The following is a 25,193-nucleotide window of genomic DNA, read 5'->3' on the forward strand; positions in this document are numbered from 1 at the left end:
ATTTGTTACTCTAAGGATTGCTAGCATTTTGTTAACTATAGCTTTAACATCTTACTGTGTGACTGTCTGATTTCTTAAAGGTCCCGTTCTTCACGTGTTTTCCAAGCTCTGATTATGTTTACAGTGTGCAATATAACATGAGTTCATGTTTCGCGTGTAAAAAAACAGTATTTTTTCACACAATTGACTTATCTGTACAGCGCTGTTTCCTCTGTCCTAAAAACGGCCTGATGATTTCCTTGTTCTATGAAGTCCCTCCTTCAGAAACACGTAACGAGTTCTGATTGGGCCAGCGCTTCCCGTGTTGTGATTGGACAGCAGCTTAGAGCACTTTGCCCGGAAAGGTCCCGCCTCTTACCATAACGGGGAGATGCAAGCGCTGAATGCGCGCTCTTCTCCACGCGGAGAGCAACAACACCACGGCCCCTATTTTGCGTGTTCTTGTGGGCGGAGGGTTAGTCAACAAACGGTTCTAGTGACATCATTCCTGAAGGAAGTGCGGGGCTGTAGTCCAAACCGGCCGTTCGCTGTAGGCTTTGAAAGGGAACTTCTGTTAAATAAAATATCTCGCTTGGCATTGAACTTTGAGCTTTATAATTTTACAGGTATTATTTATGCTCCAACAGCAACATTACACACTAACTAAAGTTTGAAAGATGGAATCGCGAAGAACGGGACCTTTAAATTTGTCCTAAGGAAGTCTAGAAGAAATGTCTGAGAAGTTGAAGGTTCTACAGTACATCCGCTGCTTTGCTAACAAGCTTTAAACTCTGAAGCTGCGTCCGAAATCGAATACTTCTCTTTTATACAGTATGTAAAAAAATAAAATAAACACAGTACGCCAACAGAGTAGTAAGTCTGAATTTCTTAGGATTCGAAAAACAGTAGGTGAAAAGATGACCTACTACTTCTGGCAAGATTCTGAAGTGTGCATACAAACGACACTTTACTATCATACAAAGCCACGGGAGAGGATTTATAAATGGAGGAGATGGGACCCAACTGACCTTGGTAGGTCACATGATAATGACAACACGGCGGATGTAGTACGTCCGAATTACATTCATACTAAATTCATTCATACTATATAGAACATAATTTTTTAACGGTTGTTTAACAAAGTTTCTTTCAAATTCATATGTACTACTTACTCGCATAGTACGCGATTTCGGACACAGCTTTACTGTATGGCAACAATTGTTGAGTCTTTTTATTTGTCTAGGTGCTACGTCTGCTGCTTTGCTAACTTTTGCTGGACTTGGCTGGCTATTGTTCTCTCTGTAACTCTTACTGCATTTCAGCAATTTAGGTCTCTTTTTAGGAATTTTAGGAGAAACGTCTTAAACTAAGGTGCTATTTCAGCTCTTTTGCTAATATTTTGCTAGCATTTTCTCTAACCATAGCTCTAAATTCTTACAGTATGTCAATAATGGTTTTGTGTATTTGTATTCATTCAAAGGACGTTTAAGATAAGCATCTGATACAAGGTGATACATCTGCTGCTTTGCTAATTTTTACTAGTATTTTATTAACTATTGCTCTCTCTACGTCTTACTGTATGTCAAACTGTGTGTCAATATCTGAAGGAATTGTAGGAAAAACCTTTAAGACTAAGTTAATAAAGGTGCCATTTTTTAGCTGTTTTGCTAACAATGTGTTATCATTTTGCTAACTATAGTTAAGTCTCTAATGTAAGCCAACAATGGTTTTGTTTCTGTTTATTCATCCAAAGGAATTTTAGGGTAAGCATCTGAGCCAAAGGCTGCTTCTTTGCTCACTTTTGGTAGCGTTTGGCTAACTGTTGCTCTCTAAAACTTTTACTGTATGTCCATACTTAAGGCCTCTGTAAATAAATTTTAAATAAAAATCTGAGGCAATAAGTGTTTTTTTAGCTGTTTTGTTAACAGTTTGTTAGCATTTTGCTAACTGTTAAGCTATCTAAGTTCTTACTGTAGGCTAACAATGGGTTTGTTCCTGTTTACTCATCCAAAGGAATTTTAGGGTAAGCATCTGACACCAAGGTGCTACATCTGCTGCTTTGCTAACTATTGCGCTCTCAAACTCTTACTATATGTCAACAATTTAAATCTCTGTAGGAAAACACCTGAGACCAAATACAAAGGGTGCTATTTCAGCTGTTTTGCTAACAATATGCTAACTTCATCCACACATTCTCTCTAATGTCAGCTAAAGATAATGCCTCACCATGACAGAGTCATCTAGAATTTTTATTTACTGTCACTGGATGAGACCCTAAGCAAACTCTCCCCATATATTCAAACCTGTAAATGGGTCTGTTTCTGTTTGTTTTTGTAGCTCAGTGCATTAGTCAGTCCCGGTGTGAGATTGTTGTACCGTGAAGCGAGTGATCTGATGTGTGTTGAGCTGTATTGTACTGTGGCACTGTGTGACATTTGTGGTGTTTGGGCTGGAAGTCACTAAATGTCAGGTCAGTTGTTGTCATCCATACATACACGGCTTCTCACAGTGACATTGGGCTTGCATATACAACATGCCTATTGTAAATCATGCATTTTTGTTGTTCGTGTTTGATAAAATCGAATAAATTGACATTAGTTTTTTACTGTCAGACTTTTGACTATTGGCATGAAGTCTGGTCCACTTTACACCTTATTTTGGCCAAGAACCGCTCAATTAAAGTCAGTCAATGGATGAAGGAAACAAGAAACCTCTTATATGTCTAGAGCTTTTTAGTACTTCCCTTGTTTTTATTGGCAGGTGTGGGCTTCTCCAGGTTGGAGACAGAGTCTTATCCATTAATGGAATTCCTACAGAAGATGGAACGCTGGAAGAGGCCAATCAGCTGCTCCGAGATGCTGCTCTGGCCAATAAGGTCACACTCGAGATTGAGTTTGATGTGGCGGGTAAGTGAGCTGTACTGTGTTTTCCAATAAGAATTCATAAAATATTAACTTTTTCAGTTTTTATTGGTATTTGATTGACAATTGTATAAAAGTATTTGTGTTTCAACATGATTACTTTTTGTTTTTAATACTTTGCCCAGAATCTGTTGTGCCTAGCAGCGGAACTTTCCATGTGAAGCTGCAGAAGAAAAGAGGAGTGGAGCTAGGCATCACTATCAGTGGTAAGATCTGAATAAATTTAGATTAACATGGGGTCGTGGGGGTAAATTAATTATTACCAGAGGTTCTCTGTGATTTTAGTCCCGTCTGAATGTGCCATCTTGGTAATCATTACGGACAATGTCAGTAAAGATAACAAAGACCTGTTAATCTGTTTACCTTCTGTAAAAAGGTCCGGAAAAATGACCTCGGGTAATACTAATCCCGTTCAAGTAGAACCGCTGTAAAATGTATGGTAAAATTCCGTCATTTCCTGTTTAAAAGTTAAACAATTTTGCGAGCTTGGAGGCGCTTGAATCATTCGGTTGCGTTGTAGGTGGTGGGACAAATCTGTGGCAAATGTCCAGTATTTTCCGCATATCATTTAAAGCAAAAAGAAGATCAAAAGCACTTATTAGAGGCACAACACTTATTTTAGCTCTAGGAAAGTGTCTATTACCAACATAATCCAATCAGAATCGTTAGACTGGACCTAACTGTTTATTAAAACACACATTATATTGGAGACGGAGTTGAGACTGGCGCTCAGGTTGTGTTTGCTCACGTGATAACAGTAACGTCATACACACATGACGTCAAGGAGGTTACCGTGGTGCGTAAAGCGAGTTACTCCTCCCACTTCTGCTAGTTTTACTGAGATGTCTTATCCCGTACGAATTGGCCATTCATATTACTGACGTCCTGAGGTAAAATTTCTTTACCCCCACGTCCCCATGTTAAACTAATCCCATCCGAATAGGGCTTTAGACAGAAAAATAAAAACAACTTAGACATCACATCATCACTTTATATATATATATATATATATATATATATATATATATATATATATATATATATATATATACACAGTATATGCATACCGATTAGGCATAACATTATGACCTAATGCTGTGTTGGTCCCACTTTTGCTGCCAAAACAGCTCTGACCCATCAAGGCATGGACTCCACTAGACCCCTGAATAAGTGGTATCTGCCGCCAAGGTGTTAGCAGTAGATCCTTTAAGTACTGTAAGTCGGATGGATCGGACTTGTTTGTTCTGCACATCCAACAGATGCTCGATTGGATTGAGATCTGGGGAATTTGGAGGCCAAGTCAACACCTCAAACTCGTTGTTGTGCTCCTCACACCATTCCTGAACCATTTTTGCTTTGTGGCAGGACACATTATCCTGCTGAAAGAGGCCACAGCCACCAGGGAGTATAGTTGTCATGAAAGGGTGTACATGGTCTGCAACCATGTCTGTTTCCCAGCAGAACATTGCCCAAAGCATCACACTGCCTCCGCCGACTTGCATTCTTCCCATAGTATATCCTGGTGCCATGTGTTCCCCAGGTAAGCCACGCACACACACTCAGCCATCCACAGATGTAAAAAAAAAATGTGATTCATCAGACCAGGCCATCTTCTTCCATTGCTCCGTGGTCGATTGCTCCCGTGCCCACTGTTGGTGGTGGACAGGGGTCAGCATGGGCACCCTGACTGGTCTGCGGGTTTGCAGCCCCATACGCAAAACACTACGATGCACTGTGTATTCTGAAACCTTTCTTTCAGAACCAGCATTAACTTCTGGAGCAATTTGAGCTACAGTAGCTCGTCTGTTTAATCAGACCACACAGGCCAGCCTTCGTGCATCAATGAGCCTTGGCCCTCCATGACCCTCACACCAGTTTACTACTGTTATTTTCTTGGACCACTTTTGATAGATACTGACCACTGCAGACCGGGAACACTCCACAAGAGCTGCAGTTTTGGAGATGCTCAAACAGGTGCCGTGATGAAGAGATCATCAGTGTAATTCACTCCACCAGTCAGTGGTTGCTACGGCCGGCTCGAGGCCCCCTCTCTGTACCATACCTCCCATCCATGGAATCGAAACACGTATATCTCCATCTTCTAATCTGAATCAGGTGTTCATCTCCAATGCCACCTACAAAACAACCAAGGGAAAAACAAAACCAAAAATACAAAGAAAACAAAACACCCAAAAGAGGTCATAATATTATATCTGATCAGTGTATGCAGTATAGGATGTATAGGATTACTGTATGATTTTTGACTAATCGTATTACTTAATGAAAAATGGTAGAATTTTTCTTTTTGCTTTCCTGATGTTTTCATTTAAGCAATTCCCTCTGAATTTATTCAGGATATTTAAAGATCCCTCTCTCCCTGGCCTATTTTACCATTCTCCATTTCACTTTTCAAGCTCGCTGAGATTTAGTTAAACTTTATATCCCTAAACACATGGAAAATAAACCCTGCACCAATGTTTTGACATCCACTACAGCCGTCATGCTCTGTGTCACCAAACACGTCTGTGTATCGGTTTTCCTCCTGCAGAGTGTTCACATCCAGACCACCCGATACGGCACATCCGATCTCGTCCATGTCATGAAGTTATATTAGCCCTGATAAACCGAGCCCCTTCTCTGAGGAAGTGTTTACACCGCTCTCCCAGGCTTTCCGTGGGCTTGTTTACTTGAGAGCGCTCTTGCGTCTGTCTGGCTTCTTTCCATCTGACATTCCTCTGAAGCTTCTTTACACTAAGGGATGAGGGGCCATTAAACTGCATGAGGGTTGATATGAATCACAGGCTTTGCCACAAGAAGTCCATCCGTCAGTCAAAGGACTAATGCAGAACCCCTTCTAACAGAGTCAGAGCCTGTTTAAGTACAATTCTTATCTTGTCCATCAGACATTTTAGACATCTTACTGTATTTGGCATAGAGTTACAGTAAGTATAATATAATTTAAAAAAAAATGAGATCATGATTCTCCTAACTAAACAAAACATGTCTTTTACAATAGGTTCTTACTACATGTTAATCGCTGCAGTCTATTTGAATTGGTAAAAATGTTAGAATGAATGATTCAATGACTCACTTATATGCTTCACTTGTTTTATTACTGGATGAATCTGTGTTTATGAACAAATCTCTTGAATGAATGGTTCAATGACTCATAAATGCACTTGTTTCACTACTGGATGATTCAGTGTTTTTGAACAAATTTCTTAAATGAATGATGCAATGACTCACTTATAATGGCACTTGTTTTGTTACTGGATGAATCAGCGTTTTTGAACAAATCTCTTGAATGAATGATTCAATTACTTACTACTGGATGAATCAGCGTTTTTGAACAAATCTCTTGAATGAATGATTCAATGACTCACTCATAATGGCACTTGTTTTATTACTGGATGAATCAGCGTTTTTGAACAAATCTCTTGAATGAATGATTCAATTACTTACTACTGGATGAATCAGCGTTTTTGAACAAATCTCTTGAATGAATGATTCAATGACTCACTCATAATGGCACTTGTTTTATTACTGGATGAATCAGCGTTTTTGAACAAATCTCTTGAATGAATGATTCAATGACTCACTCATAATGGCACTTGTTTTATTACTGGATGAATCAGCGTTTTTGAACAAACCTCTTGAATTAATGATTCAATGACTCATTACTGGATGAATCAGCGTTTTTGAACAAATCTCTTGAATGAATGAATCAATGACTCACTATGAATCTGCGTTTTTGAATAAATCTCTTGAATTATGATTCAATGACAAATTAATTTTGTTCAAATATATTCAATACTATTACAAATAATGCTATTGCATCATGTATCAATTTTTCTTTTTCAATTCATTAAATTCATGAAATGAATTAAAATCTACTATTTAAATAAGTCGGTTTGGGTTTTCACCCAAGTGCATCTCAACCCTTTCTGCCAAGCATTTTCATGTTGGTGCAACGATAATTATTATTTTAAAAGTTAATGCAATTTATTACATTTGATATGGCTGATTTGCTATATAATTTTGGTTCCTCTGACACGATTAATTCTTTATGGCCCAGCTTGAACGTCTGTTTGTGCCGACGGCCTGTGAACTGCAGTCAAGCTTGATTGTGACTGTAAGATCATCCTCTTTCCTCTGGCTTTCTCTCTTCATCTCTCACCCAGTCGAATCTTTCTCCCAGAAATACTTTCTGCTGAGTACCTGAACATAACAGATGATGTGTCATGTGTTTTCAGCAGCCGCAGGCATAGAGCATTGTGTGTATTCCAGCTCTTCAGACCAATTCTTGAGATGTTAAACTTTTGGGACCCTATATTGCCGTGGTATTCTTTGAATTAGCTTTAAAGGGGGGGTGAAACACTCAGTTTCAGTCAGTGTCATGTCAATCTTGAGTACCTATAGAGTAGCATTGCATCCTGCATATCTCCGAAAAGTCTTTAGTTTTTTTATAATTATATAAGAAAGATGCGCTGTTCCGAGTCTTTACGAAAAAAGCCGAGCGGGTGGGGGCGTGTCGTGTGAGCGGAGCTAAATAATGACGTGTGCCCGCTGCTGCTTTTGTGTTGAGTCGAGCGAGTGCGTCGTAAAGCTGTGTCATCCCTAACAGCGGGAAAAAACTTTATTCAAAATAAAAATATGGCTTTTAATCAGATACAGCCATACATCTATGATCCGGAATCAGACCCAGAGGCTGCAGTTGAACAGGAGCAGCAGCAAAAACGACTAGAGCAGGACGTCTCTATGTGGTACAAGTTATACACTAACTATATAATATGCTTAGCGGCTTGTGTTATTTACATATTTATACTCGAATTATATCGTCGTATTTTTGTCTTTGAAGGTGTACATGTGGGAAGTGCAGTTGTGCACGTGTGTTTGTGTGTTTACGCGTGGTTTGTGTAGACAGTAAGCGGACTGGTTTTGCACGGCAGGTTAAGTTAGTGTTTACATAGAAAGACACGGAATAGTAGCGCATTTGAATGAAGAAGCATGCTTATTTAGTTCAACATATTTCCCCACTCTTTGTGTATTGTTGTTTGGAGTGCTTTTACAATACACAAACATAAAGTTACACATATAGTGGCCAGCTAAACAAATGTACATGCACTACACATCGCATGCTCCATTGATCAATTAACTATACGTGATCATGTTTGGGCTACTTGATGAGCATAGACATTTGAAGCACTCTTACCTGCGGTTCTAACGTTAGGACCTTTATCGTTGGGACTGCTCCATCCTTCAGCATTAGGCGATTGGAAAAGCCGGCGTCAACCTGGGCCTTGTTTATGAAACAGTCGGCACCGAAATGCAGCGAACAGATATAAACATTCACGCAACTCAGTTGCTGATCCGGAAAAGCAAATTCCATCCACTGTTGCCTTAACGCGGGGTTTTTGGGGAATCTGTGCAGGACTGTCTTGGTCTGGCAACCAAAAACGCACTTTTTTGGTGACATTGTTATGTGCACATCACCTGTCCAGCAGCCTACGAGCCAGCGCTTTGATGGGGGTAGCCTGTTACTTTCGCTCTCTCCCTCTCTCTCTCTCACGCGCTTCCGGTAGAATTGTCCGTAAGGCCCATACAAGGAAATTCCGCCCCCATTAACGTCAAAGGGGACGCATGATCTCAAAAAACTTGCCGAAACTTATTTCTAACCGGAAGTAGTATTTTTGACAAAGAAATACTCCTATCAAACGTCCACCTTAACTTTTGAAACTTTGTCTATGTTTAGGATGGGATTCCATGTCTTTAACAGTGTAAAAAGATCAGTATGCATGAAACAGCATTTCACCCCCCCTTTAAGTATAATTTTAATAACATGATATCAAAGTAATATTTGCCACAGTACTTTCTCATGAAGGATATTTTGCATCACCTTGTGAAAAAAACAACAACCTTATTTCTCTTGAAAACACTTAATTTGTTCATTTGCATCTGTTATCAAGCCAAGCACCCACTGGAATTTGGGATTTTTGGTCTTAAAATGTTTTATTCCATCTGCACAAAATATTCTCTCTGAACGTCTGGCTCATGCTTCTGCTTATCCAGCTTCAGTTTTTGAAATCGTGTTTGTGGGGGTGTGTTTTACTGTGTGTGTGTCAGTGTCAGTTTTTGCCTTGAAACCATGTTTGTGGGGGGGTGTTCTTTTTGTGTGTGTGTGTGTGTGTGTGTGTGTGTGTGTGTGTGTGTGTGTGTGTGTGTGTGTGTCATACTGAAACACTGCGTTTTTATCTTTCTACAGCCAGTAAGAAACCAGGAGAGGCTCTTATCATCTCTGACATTAAAAAAGGCAGCATGGCCCACAGGTATGAACAAACACTGGCAAAAACACTTATAAAATGCTCATGATCCCATAGAAAGGCTTTCTGTTTGTGCTTCTCAGACATATAAAATCTAATATTTTATCTTATTTTATATATATATATATTTTTTTTTTTTTTGCCCTTTTATAAATATAAATATATTTATATGGTCTTATATTTAATTTTCTAATATAATTAGTTTTGCCTCTTAGGAAAATATCTGTTCATTCATTTCATTCTAAAACATATAATTATACAAACCAGATGCCAAAAAATTTGGGACACTGTACAAATTGTGAATAAAAAAATAATGCAATAATTTACACATCTCATAAACTTACCTTTTATTCACAATAGAAATTGAGACATTTTGAAATGTCATGTCAAATATTGGCTCATTTTGGATTTCATGAGAGCTACACTCCAAACAAATTGGAACAGGAACCAATAAGAGGCCGGAAAAGTTAACTGTACACTTAAGGAACAGCTGGAGGATCAATTTGCAAATTATTAAGTCAATTGGCAACATGATTGGGTATAAAAAGAGCCTCTCAGAGTGGCAGTGTCTCTCAGAAGCCAAGATGGGCAGAGGATCACCAATTCCCCCAATGCTGCGGCAAAAAATAGTGGAGCAATATCAAAAAGGAGTTTCTCAGAGAAAATTGGCAAAGAGTTTGAAGTTATCATCATCTACAGTGCGTAATATCATCCAAAATTCAGAGAATCTGGAACAATCTCTGTGTGTAAGGGTCAAGGCCGGAAAACCATACTGGATGCCCGTGATCTTCAGGCGCTAGACGGCACTGCATCACATACAGGAATGATACTGTCCTGATGCATTTTATTATTTAATTTGATATATAATAGTTTTTTTTTCCAGAAATATAAATATTGATAATGTTATTATTTTTAATGTGTTTGGTGTATGTCTGTTTTATTTGATAAATTCTTAGAAATATATATCCCTTCATTTTTTTTTACATTTTTTAAGACTTAAAATATGAATATTCATATTATATATGAAACCTATAACATTTTAACATGATATAGAATGCTGAAATATTCCACAGACAGAAATATTATAGATACAGAACCAGAAAGTATGAGTGCGTTTGCAATGTCCAGTAGAGGGTGACAAACTCCATATATTATTTATTAATGCCAAATAGTGGGGTTTCTTTACTTGCTTTATTATATAAAATGTATATTTCATCATCAGAATTACACATACAAATATTTTATAATATAATTATATTGTAAATATGTACTTGTTCTCTTTTCTTGTTTGGTCTTGACAACTTTGTATGGGAAAAGAAGAGTTTGTGCTAAAGAGTTCTAAAGTTTGTTGTGGACTCACTCGGCAGGCTTGTCTTGTGTTTGTTTGTGGGACTGAAGCACATTTCATGGTTGTTTCCTGCAGAACAGGAACTCTGGAGCCCGGAGACAAGCTGCTAGCCATAGATAACATCCGCCTGGAGAACTGCTCCATGGAAGACGCCGTCCAGATCCTCCAGCTGAGCGAAGACCTGGTCAAACTCAAAATCCGCAAGGATGAGGACAACTCAGGTGTGTGTGTGCTGAGGTGGACCTGCAGTCCACTTTCAGGATTGGCTGAATCTCACGAAACCTGTGAAGAACACGTGAAGCTCATCAATTCATATTTTAAAAGAAAGAAATGGGGAATTATATGATGCTTATATATATATATATATATATATATATATATATATATATATATATATATATATATATATATATATATATAATAATAATAATAATAATAGATTTTATTTATAATGCACTTTTCATTCCGAAGAATCTCAAAGTGCAACAGAGGGGGGGGGGGGGGGGAAATAACAACAAAAAATGAATAACAAGTAAAAATATAGAATACTACAAACAATCAACCAACACAGAAAACAGAACAGAAACAGAGCTGATGGTGAACAGAAACAGAGCTGATGGTGGACAGAAAACAGCTGATGGTGGAAGTCTCTGTTAGCTCCGCAGCACACTGTGGTCCACTCCATGTTTCAGATTTCTCCCAGCGGCAGTGTCCCGATGACATCGCCGAGGCACGACAGCTGAAGACCAGATGATGGGTCTTCTTCATGATGATTCAAACGATGGGGATCGCTGCAGCACCATGCAGGAGGCAGAACATTCCTCCGGGCACTTCTGTGGACACACCGGGGCCGGCGCAGATGTCGCTCCACGGTCGCAATGCAGGACGGAACAGCGGCGCAGCCGAGAAGCAGAACATCCCAACATCATGCCGGACGCCGACGACGAGAGCCCGGATGACGCTAGCCCGGTGCAAACTTCAGCCACCATGCAGCTTAAGCCCAAGGGAGACCACCAGTGAGCACCCGCGGCGAGAAACATCAAATGTCCTCCAAACCAGAAACCAACCGCAGCAATTCAAACGTAAACATTAAAGAAGCGGTTGAAAACGGCGAAACGACGAACAACGACCTCTCAGTGGCTGCCAGCAATCAGCAACAGTCCCAATTGTAGCTCTGACTGTTAGACTAGTCACAAACATAAGGAAATAAAATAAAATGTAAATCTAATAGTACATTAACATGATCATTTGTGGGTGGAGAAGCGGCGAACAGACAACGCCAGCGTCCTCTCCCCCACGTTGCCTAGCAACCAATCAAATATATATATACAGTCCCTGACAAAAGTCTTGTCGCTTATCTATTTTCTAGAAATACGTGATATTAACCTGACTTTTAATTAATTCATTGGTGTTAGAAATAGCTCATATGAAAAGCTAAAACCCTCCCAAATGATGTTTAATGCACTGAAATAAATAATTTTCACAGAAAAAAATATTTATCATTTAATTTAAGACAGAAAGGTCAAATTTTGGCAAGACAAAAGTTTTGTCGCCTATACAGAAATTGAACAAATTTACTGCAAATACAAAAATATGTCAGCAAATTAAGTTGTGGTGCTGTGAGATCCAAATTTAATATCTTGTATGACTTCCATGAGCTTGAAGGACTGCATCCATGCGGTTTGGCAAGGATTCATACAATTTATTGATGAAGTCATCAGGAATAGCTAAGAAAGCAGTCTTGCATGCCTCCCAGAGTTCATCAATATTCTTTGGTTTCGTCTTCCATGCGTCCTCTTTCATCCTACCCCACATATGCTCAATGATGTTCATGTCTGGTGACTGGGCTGGCCAATCCTGGAGCATCTTGATCTTCTTCGCCTTGAGGAACTTTGATGTGGAGATGGAAGTATGCGATGGAGCACCGTCCTGCTGCAGAATTTGGCCTCTTTTATGGTTGGGAATAAGAGGTAGCTAAGATTTCTTGGTATTTTAGACTATTGTTGTTGCCTTCCACCCTGCAGATCTCTCGCACACCCCCATACTGGATGTAACCCCAGACCATGATTTTTCCGCCACCAAACTTCACTGTTTTCTGGGTGAATCTCGGATCCATTCTGGCTCCAGTAGGTCTCCTGCAATATTTGCCGCGACTGTGGTGTAATTCAACAGAAGATTCATCTGAAAATCCACCATTTTTCTGCAGTGGAAAATGGGCTGGCCTTGGATTTTCGAGCCAACAAACGGTCCTCTCGAGCAGTTGTCTTGCGGGGTCTGCCTGACCTGGGCTTGTCAAAAATGTCTCCAGTCTCTTCAAATCTTTTCTTTATCCTCTGTACTTGACGCTGAGACACATTGAAGGTGTCTGCCACATCAGCAGTGGATCTGGTCTTCAGCCTCTTGATAATCAAAACTTTAGTCTCAGGGTGAATCTTAGGCATGTTTGCAGAGGTCTAGTTGCAGTTGATGTGAAGGTCTAACGTACTGGGGTTCTTTTTATACACACTTGAGACCTAATTGATCCATTATTAGTCACAGGTGAAGCTCATATGACAAGGTGACAACACTTATGTCTTTGCAAAAATTGACTCAATGGGCTTTACCAAGCTGTGAATATTAGAAGACTTTTTGAAAGTTTAGTTTTTCACTGAAACATTATCACAAAAGCTGGTGGGATTAAAATGAGCCATTTCTTGTAAAAATATCTTGATTAGAAATATATTTCAGCGGCACTTTAGGTCAATTTGTACACAAGCGACAAGACTTTTGTCAGGGACTGTATATATATATATATATATATATATATATATATATATATATATATATATATATATATATATATATAAGTCTATATGTTTTCATATATTTTATTTCACATTATTTAATTATTTCAATGTTTATCTGATATATAGTTATTCCTTCATATTAGAAATATAAATCCTTTAATTTACATTTTATTTAATTTATTTTATTATTTTATTTTATCTTATATATAATACTTGTTTATATAAATACCTATATGATAAAATTATATTTTTTAACTGGATATTTTGCTTATAAATGTAAATCTTTTTTTTTAAATTAATTTTATGTGATCATTTATCATATATATATATATATATATATATATATATATATATATATATATATATATATACACACACTCAGCTAAAGGATTATTAGGAACACCATACTAATACTGTGTTTGACCCCTTTCACCTTCAGAACTGCCTTAATTCTAAGTGGCATTGATTCAACAAGGTGCTGAAAGCATTCTTTAGAAATGTTGGCCCATAATGATAGGATAGCATCTTACAGTTGATGGAGATTTGTGGGATGCACATCCAGAGGATGGGTACATGGTGGTCATAAAAGGATGGACATGGTCAGAAACAATGCTCAGGTAGGCTGTGGCATTTAAACAATGCCCAATTGGCACTAAGAGGCCTAAAGTGTGCCAGGAAAACATCCCCCACACCATTACACCACCACCACCTGGTGGTAACTGTAACCGCACAGTGGTAACAAGGCATGATGGATCCATGTTCTCATTCTGTTGAAGCCAAATTCTGACCATCTGAATGTCTCAACAGAAATGGAGACTCTTCAGACCAGGCAACATTTTTCCAGTCTTTAATTGTCCAATTTTGGTGAGCTTGTGCAAATTACCCGGTTGGGTCTTCTGCTGTTGTAGCCCATCCGCCTCAAGGTTGTGCATGTTGTGGCTTCACAAATGCTTTGCTGCATACCTCGTTTGTAACGAGTGGTTATCTCAGTCAAAGTTGCTCTTCTATCAGCTTGAATCAGTCGGCCCATTCTCCTCTGACCTCTAGCATCAACAAGGCATTTTCACCCACAGGACTGCCGCATACTGGATGTTTTTCACCATTCTTTGTAAACTCTAGAAATGGTTGTGCACGGAAATTCCAGTAACTGAGCAGATTGTGAAATACTCAGTCTGGCACCAACAGCCATGCCATGCTCAAAATTGCTTAAATCACCTTTCTTTCCCATTCTGACATTCAGTTTGGAGTTCAGGAGATTGTCTTGACCCGGACCGCACCCCTAAATGTATTGAAGCAACTGCCATGTGATTGGTTGATTAGATAATTGCATTAATGAGAAATTGAACAGGTGTTCCTAATAATCCTTTAGGTGAGTGTATATATACACTCTAAAAAGTGCTGGGTTAAAAACAACCCAAATTGGGAAGATAATGGACAAACCCAGAAATGAGGTTGTTTGAATGCAGTGAATGAACTTGTGATGTGTCGTTCATGAACGATTCGTTCATTTTGAACGAGTCTTTAATATGACTCGAACGACGGGTTTTCTCAGAGAGCGATTCGTTCATTTTGTGTTGACCGCGCATACGCAACATCCCATATGTTCTGTTCAGGAAACAGAACTGATTAGTTCATTTTTCAAATCCGGGTTTGAGTCATTTGTTCATCAAGTCCCAGCCCCATAGACAAGGCTATGCAGTCTGTACCAGAAACAGAAATGATTCGTTCTTTTGAGTCTTTGGTCCTAGTCTCGTTCTTTTGTCACGTGATAGCCGTGTTGGATACAGAGAGTGCGTAGATTTTTTTTTTTTTTTTTTAGCTAGTATAGGCCTATAATAATTTTTCCTATGAATCCTGGACACACTGGGCTGGTCAGAATGGTTAGGCATAATAACAGTTTATTGCCCATATCTTCTGATTATTTTATAATAATAAGTATATTACAGCATGCAGTCAATAATACAACTGTAATGTAATGTTGTATATGTTGTGACTTGTGAGACACTGAACCAGCGCGGTCATGTGACAAAACAATGAGACTCAGAGTCAGACCCGAAGAACGACTTGAACGAGAAGACTCTTCTGCATTCAGCCTATGGGGACTTGAACGAACGACTTGAACTAGAAGACTCGAGAGTTGAACTAATCTCTTCTGTTTCCGGACGCATAACATATGAGTCTGTCACGGCCCAGATCAGACATGATGGCAAATCTAACGGCTCGAACCAGAAGTCACGAGTGGTGTCATGTTACTAATCTTTCTGGAACATACGTGATTAAATGTGAAGTGACTAAAGAAGTAACGATTTGGATCGGGAGGTAAGGCAAGCACAATGAATTAATCATTTTTATTCTCAAAGTTTGGCCATGACTGCATTAGCTCGTTTATTTTTTATTCCAAAAGTACCAAATGTGTTGAAAAATGTAACATTTTAATTAGATTCTGCTTAAATGAACAAAATGACTTGAAAAAAGATTCGTTCATTTTGCTAAACGAGATTCAAAGATCCGATTCAGTAAAATGATCCGAACTTCCCATCACTATAGAATGAACCCTTTCAAACAACCCAATTTCTGGGATTGTCCATTTTCAACCCAACTTGGGTTGTTTTTAACCCAGCACTTTTTAGAGTGCATATATACACTCAACTAAAGAATATATAGGATTTATATGTATATGTTTTTACATCTTCTTTATCATTTATGATAAATTTAAAAAATATAAAATAAAAATTTTGTTCTGCCTCGTAGATATATAAATATTTTATTTTTTAAATTATTTTATTTTATAGTTTTTGCGCTTTTAGAAATATAAATATATTTATATATAAGCCCTATATTTATTTAGTCTTAGAAATTATTTATTTATTTAATTTGTGATATAATAGATATAATTAGTTTTTCTTCTTCGAAAAATATCCCTTTATTTATTTACTTTTATTTTAATATATATATATATATATATATATATATATATATATATATATATATATATATATATATATATATATATATATAAAATATATGTATATTATATATAATATATATATATAATAATATATATATATATTAATAATATATATATATATATATATATATAAAAAAAATAAAAGTAAATAAATAAAGGAATATTTTTCGAAGAATAAATAAATAAATAAATAATTTCTAAGACTAAATAAATATAGGGCTTATATGTAAATATATTTATATTTCTAAAAGCACAAAAACTATAAAATAAAATTATATATATATTATATATATATATATATATATATATATATATATATATATATATATATATATATATATATATATATATATATATATATATATATATATATATATATATATATATATATATTATTATTATTTTTTTTTTTTTTTGGCCTCTTAGAAAAAATATAAGAGGAAAAATAAAATATGACCTGGTTAAATGCATTTAATTTAATCCCGCTAAATCAAAGTTATTCAGTCAGCCAACTCTATTTTGATTTTAAAGCATTTCAAATCAATTTGAAAATAGTTTTCAAAGCATGTCATTCAACATTCGGCAGGCAGGTGTCAGTATAACTACATAAAATGTTTATAAAATGCTCTTATCTAAGGGTGCAACTAAAGAAACCCTGGTGTGTGACGCTGTCGAACATTTGGCCTTTCCTACTCTTTATTGTTTTGCAGTGATAATATTGAAGTCATCAAAAGTGTAAAAATGATAAATAGGAATTATGTAGTCACATACAGTCTGTATCCTTTATGTATCATTTCTCTTACTTTCTGTGAGTTCTTTCAACATCTCAGCCTTAAGACATTTGCATGTTGTTAGAAAGCTCAGATTTTGTTATGAGGTGAAACACAGTGTGTGGTCCGAACAGCAGAGGAAGCAGATTGAGTCTGAGATGGCACTATTTCCAGCTCCAAGAGCAAATAAAGAGAACACTTTAATACCCAGCTCCTCTGCTCACTGTTGAATATCATACTATATTATATTCACTATTGAATATTCATAATATGTTGATTTGAATCCAGCATCCTCAAAATGATATATAAAAGTAGAAACTTTCTCTATCCAGTTGGTAACTTGTCTGTCATTTTGTGTGTCCAGACGAGCAGGAGTCGTCCGGCTCCATCATCTACACAGTGGAGCTGAAGCGCTACGGCGGCCCGCTGGGCATCACCATCTCCGGCACGGAGGAGCCCTTTGACCCCATCATCATCTCAGGCCTGACCAAGAGAGGTCTCGCTGAGAGGTGAGCCTCGGGTCAGACGGGTCGACTCCCAAACCGTCTCTCTCTCAGCCTGAATTTTTAATAGCCACATTCTGAATGATTTTTGGTGATGCATTTCCTAATACACTTTATTCCACAGCACACTATAAAAAGTGAAAACGTGTCACTCACTCACACTCACTTACACACTCAATCACTCACTTATTCATTCATTCATTCACTCACTCACTCACTATCTCACTCACACACACACAGACTCACTCACTCACTCACTCACTCATACACTCACTCACCTACTCTCACACACACACACACACACTCACTCATACACTCATTCATTCACTCACACACTCATTCACTCACTCACTCACTCGCACAATCACTCACTCACTGACACACTAACTTAATCACTTAAACACTCACACTCACTCACTCACACTCATACTCACTCGCACACTCACTCACACTCACTCACTCACTCACACTCATACTCACTCGCACACTCACTCACACTCACTCACTCACTCACACTCATACTCACTCGCACACTCACTCACACTCACTCACTCACTCACACTCATACTCACTCGCACACTCACTCACACTCACTCACTCACTCACACTCATACTCACTCGCACACTCACTCACACTCACTCACTCACTCACACTCATACTCACTCGCACACTCACTCACACTCACTCACTCACTCACACTCATACTCACTCGCACACTCACTCACTCTCTCACACTCATACTCACTCGCACACTCACTCACTCACACACACACACACTCACTCACTCACACACTCACTCACACTCACTCACTCACTCACACTCATACTCACTCGCACACTCACTCACACTCACTCACTCACTCACACTCATACTCACTCGCACACTCACTCACTCACACACACACACACACACTCACTCACTCACACACTCACTCACACTCATACTCACTCGCACACTCACTCACTCACTCATTCACTTATTCATTCACTTACTCACTCACACTTACTCAGTCACTTAGTCACTAATTCACTCACTCACTCCCTCACTCATTCACTGACTCACTCACTCACTCACTCACTCACTCACTCACTCACTCTCACATTTACTCAGTCACTCGTTCACTAATTCATTTACTCACTCACTCACTCACTCACTCACTCACTCACTCACTCACTCACTCACTCACTCACTCACTCACTCACTCACTCACTCCCTCACTCATTCACTGACTCACTCACTCACTCACTCACTCACTCACTCACTCACTCTCACATTTACTCAGTCACTCGTTCACTAATTCATTTACTCACTCACTCACTCACTCACTCACTCACTCACTCACTCACTCACTCACTCACTCACTCACTCACTCACTCACTCACTCAATTTATATTGCTTTATTGGCATGACCTACATTGGTACATATTGCCAAAGCATTGCACAAAGCAAAACAAAAACACATGAATCACATTCACATATATAAATGCACATATATTAATACATTAATAATATTAGTAATAATGAATCATCATGTGTTCACTCAGTACATCTCAGTTTGTGGAATGTATAAATATGATGTGCTATATAAGAGGAAGCAGGTCCTTCACAAAGTAAGACTTTCAATTTTCAGGATCATGTAGTCAGGATCACTGGAAGTCAGGAATAATCTGCTGGATTTGACTATATAGTGAGTCTCTTAGGGCTGTGTATTCATCACAGTAGAGGAGGAAGTGTGCCTCCGTCTCCACTGCTCCTGATCTACACTCATTTCAGATATGCTTTTCTTTAGGTAACCACATCTTCTTATGCCGCCCTCTTTCTATGGCCAGTGTGTGGTCACTCAGTCTCTACTTGGTTCATAACACTCTGTGTGTTGTGTTCCTGACCGAGATGAGATAGTCAGCCAGACTGTACTCTCTGTTTAGTCCCAGATAGCATTGGAGAAGACTTTTCTCTCTACTGTGTTCTTTCCAATGCTGCATGTGTAACTCTTTCTCATTTTCCATAATTTCTTTGATTCTTGCAGATTTTTCCGGCAGTTATATTGTACGCTTTGTTAATCAGTTCTGACACCATTCCACAAAGATTACTTTTCCATGTTTGTAGTACTTTAAAATAAAGATCGTCTTCAGAACTAGAGTGTAGGTGAATCCAGACCTTTAAGGCTCTTTTTTTAATCATTCAATTAAAGGGAAGACAGCCTAGCTCCCCCCTGCATACGTTATTAGGTGTGTTTCTGTGGACGTGGAGGATGTTTCTGCAGAACTCTACATGTAGACCTTCTCCAGGGTGTTTGTCTCAGCCTTACACAATCTTATGGCTGTAGTTTCTCGCTGGGCCCCAGACCTCACTTCCATACAGCTCTATGGGCAGTTTGGCACTATCAAAGATGTTTATCCAGATTCTAATTTTTAATTTAAATCATTTAATTTGTATGGCGTGTAGTGCTCTGCTGGCTTTTGTAAGTAATGTTTTAATAGCTTATTTGAAATTTCCCGTGGGTGTTAAAACCAAACAAAGATATTTATATTGTAATGTTGAATTGTGGTGTTGTTTATAATAGTGGTCATGTTTATGTTCCAGATTTCTGGGTTTCTTCTGAAAAATCATGATTTTTTTTAATGGAAGTTGACTTCTAAGTACCAGTCATAACAGTATTTAGTTAAAATATCTAGGTTGTTTTGGAGACCTTCTGGTGTTTTAGACAGAATTAGTAAGTCGTCTGCATACAGTAAATATTTGACTTCTGTGTCAAACAGATGCAGTCCTGGACTCTCTGATTGGTCCAATAGATCTGCCAATTCATTAATATAAATGTTAAATAGAGTCAGGCTGAGGCAGCAGCCCTGTCTGACCCCTCGCTGTTGGGAAAATATTATTTTCTTTGTTGACCAATTTTTACTGCACATTTATTTTTGTTATACATGTTTTAATTGTCATATTTTCCCCCCAATACCACTTTGAATGATTTTATAAAACAATCATTCATGCCAAATGGAATCAGAAGCCTTCCTGAAATCTATGAAGCAAGAAAATATGTTTCTGTCTTTCATCTTTTGCTCTTTGGTTTGATGTTTCCAATGCTGCATGCATGTCTCTTTCTGCATGTCTCTTTTCACTCACTCACACACTCACTCACACACTCACTCACTCACTCACTCACTCACTCACTCACTCACTCACTCACACACTCACTCACTCACACACTCACTCACTCACTCACTCACTCACTCACTCACTCACTCACACACTCACTCACTCACTCACTCACTCACTCACTCACTCACACACTCACTCACTCACACACTCACTCACTCACTCACTCACACACTCACACACTCACTCACTCACTCACTCACTCACTCACTCACTCACACACTCACTCACTCACTCACTCACTCACTCACTCACTCACTCACACACTCACTCACACACTCACTCACTCACTCACTCACTCACTCACTCACTCACTCACTCACACACTCACTCACTCACACACTCACACACTCACTCACTCACTCACTCACTCACTCACACACTCACTCACTCACTCACTCACTCACTCACTCACTCACTCACTCACTCACTCACTCACACACTCACTCACTCACTCACTCACTCACTCACTCACTCACTCACACACTCACTCACTCACTCACACACTCACTCACTCACTCACTCACTCACTCACTCACTCACTCACTCACTCACACACTCACTCACTCACTCACTCACTCACTCACTCACTCACTCACACACTCACTCACTCACTCACTCACACACTCACTCACTCACTCACTCACTCACACACTCACTCACTCACACACTCACTCACTCACACACTCACACACTCACTCACTCACTCACTCACTCACTCACTCACTCACTCACTCACACACTCACTCACTCACTCACTCACTCACTCACTCACTCACTCATTCCCTCACTCCCTCCCTCCCTCCCTCACTCACTCACTCACTCACACACTCACTCACTCACACACTCACTCACTCACTCACTCACTCACTCACTCACTCACACACTCACTCACTCACACACTCACTCACTCACTCACTCACTCATTCCCTCCCTCCCTCCCTCACTCACTCACACACTCACTCACTCACACACTCACTCACTCACTCACACACTCACTCACACACTCACTCACACACTCACTCACACACTCACTCACTCACTCACTCACTCACTCACTCACTCACTCACTCACTCACTCACTCACTCACTCACTCACTCACACACTCACACACTCACTCACTCACTCATTCCCTCCCTCACTCACTCACTCCCTCACTCCCTCACTCACTCACTCCCTCACTCACTCACTCACTCATTCCCTCCCTCCCTCACTCACTCACTCACTCACTCACTCACTCACTCACTCACTCACTCACTCACACACTCACTCACTCACACACTCACACACTCACTCACACACTCACACACTCACACACTCACACACTCACTCACACACTCACTCACTCACTCACTCACTCACTCACACACTCACAGAACACACATACACAACTAACACACAGTTAAGTCAAAACATTTTGAAAATTAATGTGCTACATGCAATCCATCAAGTGCACACAAACATACACTTGTTTCTCCAATTACAGACTCATGTCCCTGAGGACCGGTTTTTAAAGTGTGAGGTTCTTTCCTAAAAGTCCTCTGTGCCAGATTGCCCATGTGTCCTTGTTTATCACTGTGACGGTGTTGTCTGTACTCTCAGGACTGGAGCCATTCATGTTGGAGATCGCATTCTGGCCATCAACAGCGTCAGTCTGAAGGGCAAACCGCTCAGTGAAGCCATACACCTGCTGCAGATGGCTGGAGAAACCGTCACCCTCAAAATCAAGAAACAGACTGACAGTGAGTCTCAAACACAAGGATCCTATGCAATTAACAGGCCGAAAATAGGCCTTATGTTACATATGGAAAAATGTCTATATATGTGCATGATAATTATCATTCTCCCTTCAGCCCCAGATGACAAAAATAAAGAGAACGATCTCGATAACGACCTCAGCGATAACGAGGACGAGATGACAGACTCGCAGAAGACCAATAAACTGTCCGACATTTATTCCACCACCATCCCCAGCGTGGATTCAGCGATGGAATCATGGGACGGCTCGGGAATTGATGCTGGTTATAGCAGCCAAGGTGAGCTCGTAAATCTCTATGCTGTTAATCTATTGACAGCTGTAGTAAAACGTATGCCCTCCTCCGAAGGTGCCTACATCCATCAGGCTGCTGGGATTGCGTTACACCCTCACGAGTGGCGAAACACCAAGCAGAGAAACAGCACTCCACCTCCCACCCGCCGCAAAAACTACCCCTTCAGTGACGGAGGGTTCAGTGAAGACGACTGGGATAAAGCTGCCGGGTAAGTCAGGAAGTGTCCAAGCTCAAAAAAGGAAGAAAGATATTCTGTCATATACTGTGTATTCTATTCAGTGAACTAAAATTATTCATCGATTAACACTTTATTCCATGAATGTTTTGCCAATCAATGTTACATATTCGAGTCTTTATATCTAACACAGTTGAATCTCTACCGGTCGCGATAATATAAAACTCTCCTGATATTAGGAAGGGTTCAATTTGAGCAGATGTTTTATACCATCATCACTGTCCTCATCACAGCTCATTTCCCAGTACATTCAGCATCTGCCTCATATTCACCATCTCAAACACATTCTCAAAACTATCATTTTCTACATCTTCACAATCCATATTTTGATCACTGACCACCAGATCAAGTGACAAACCCGGCATAGTTAAAGTTAAAATACCACAATTACTAAAACTTTATAATAAATAAGATAAATAGAAGTATTATATTATATAATATAAATCAATATTTTTAAAATTTTGTTATATTTAGTTTTTTATATATTTGTTGTGTTTACATAAAATATTTGTGTGTGTGAGTTTTGTATAGTGTATATATATATACACACACACACACACATATTATGTAAACACAAACTTTTATTTTGGATGCGATTAATCACGATTAAACGTTCGACAGCCCATTTTCCTTGCTTGAATGTTTGAATCAGATGCTGATGCCAATACTTGTTGTTAGAAAAATTAAGAGTAGTTCTTAAAGGTGCACTATGCAACTTTCCGTCCACTAGAGGGTGCCTATTCTAAACAAAGGCGTAGTTTGATGACGCCAAGTGTGAGCGCAGTATCTTGGGACATGTGGTCTTCACCTCACAGCCGGTGGAAAATAGGACTCGGGCAGAAATCATGTTCATGGATGTGGTTATTAACGTTACTGTAGTGTAAAACAGAGCAGGACCGAGTGTTGTAGAGCTGAGCACGGCCGCTGGAGCGATTATTATACAAACACACGGCTCGTGAGCACCGGGACTTTTATTATGACGGGACGGGACACAGTCGCCAGGTGCCTGCACTGATCCGCTCTTCCGGTTATGATTATGAGGTAATGCAGCTCTGTTTATCATATTAGATACATTTAAGTGTGTTTAAAATTATGTTATGGTGTTACTCCGTGCGTTCACTTGTTCACACTGATAAGAGTAAAGCGCTCCTGCAGAATAAAACCCGAAACCGAGGGTAACGCAGATATGACGCGATTGACAGGCGACTCGCTCAAACGCTATGCTGAAACATCTCGGTCCTTAGTTAAAATAGCAATTTTCTCCCAATTTACAAATAGTTGGAAACATTTGGAATATTTTAGATACTCATCTGGACAAAATATATAACCCCGGCCTGGTGGTTTTTGGATATTTTACTGCAAAAATACTACATAGTGCACCTTTAACTTTCTCAAAGGAAAAGTTGAAATGAGTTATTAGTTACTGAGTAATGCATTACACCCAACACTGACCCACAGTCACCAGACTAAAGCACGTCACTTCTTAGTTCATTCTAATGTTGCGTTCACACCGAACGAGATTAGAGCATCTAGAGTGAGTGATATCCATGTTAAATCAATTTAAAGATGGGTTGACGAGTGTCTGGGGGTACTGTGGCGCGTTAGCCGTGAATTGAGCGTCTTGTGCGAGTGATGTTATTTGGTGCTTTTTGTGCATTCACGCATTTGAAGCGAATTCGCATCTGACGCCCGGGTTTAAAAATCTGAACTTTGGCCTCTGTTCGCGCCGCGTTAACCAATATCAATGCGTTAGCCTGCTTGCTGCTGTCACGTGGTAAAGTGACATGATAAACTAATGGCAAGTCAATAGCGGATGAGAAACCCTGCGTAATTTAAAAATACTACTGTTATTTTGTCACAAAATGTACTTTTAAGTCTTTTTCAGATGAGAATGTAGTTGTTTAAAGTACTAATCTGTGGTTTATTTATAAAGAGAGCGCCTATTTGAGTGCCTATTCTGAAATTTCGGAGTTGTGAGATCCAGTCGCTCAGCACTTGTGAACCCCGACAAAAGCAGCCTTACCTCGGCTAGACCTTCTGAAATTTGCCGCTAGTTTCGATGTCTCTGTAGTGGTTAAATATATTGGTTATGGTTAGGGGTAGGTGTAGAGAGAACTTTAATGTCCCAATTAGACGGCATCCATTTAATAATT

General features: G+C 39.1%; 1 protein-coding gene across 8 annotated transcripts in view; it reads left to right on the forward strand.

Moving 5' to 3' along the window:
• grip2b (glutamate receptor interacting protein 2b) overlaps positions 1–25,193 on the forward strand; it is a 298,092-nt gene that overhangs the window by 253,781 nt on the left and 19,118 nt on the right. For 7 of the 8 annotated variants that reach the window (XM_067416284.1, XM_067416288.1, XM_067416281.1 and 4 more), the window contains exons 13-19: positions 2,740–2,885; positions 3,026–3,106; positions 9,163–9,226; positions 10,644–10,789; positions 17,457–17,601; positions 22,357–22,496; positions 22,608–23,013. In XM_067416284.1, the coding sequence (XP_067272385.1) occupies positions 2,740–2,885; positions 3,026–3,106; positions 9,163–9,226; positions 10,644–10,789; positions 17,457–17,601; positions 22,357–22,496; positions 22,608–23,013 (1,128 nt within the window). The remainder of the gene's footprint in view (positions 1–2,739; positions 2,886–3,025; positions 3,107–9,162; positions 9,227–10,643; positions 10,790–17,456; positions 17,602–22,356; positions 22,497–22,607; positions 23,014–25,193) is intronic. The other variant, XM_067416282.1, reaches the window with a different exon arrangement.

The sequence above is a fragment of the Pseudorasbora parva genome, chromosome 14 (assembly GCF_024679245.1).
Source record: "Pseudorasbora parva isolate DD20220531a chromosome 14, ASM2467924v1, whole genome shotgun sequence".
NCBI classification, from domain to species: domain Eukaryota; kingdom Metazoa; phylum Chordata; class Actinopteri; order Cypriniformes; family Gobionidae; genus Pseudorasbora; species Pseudorasbora parva.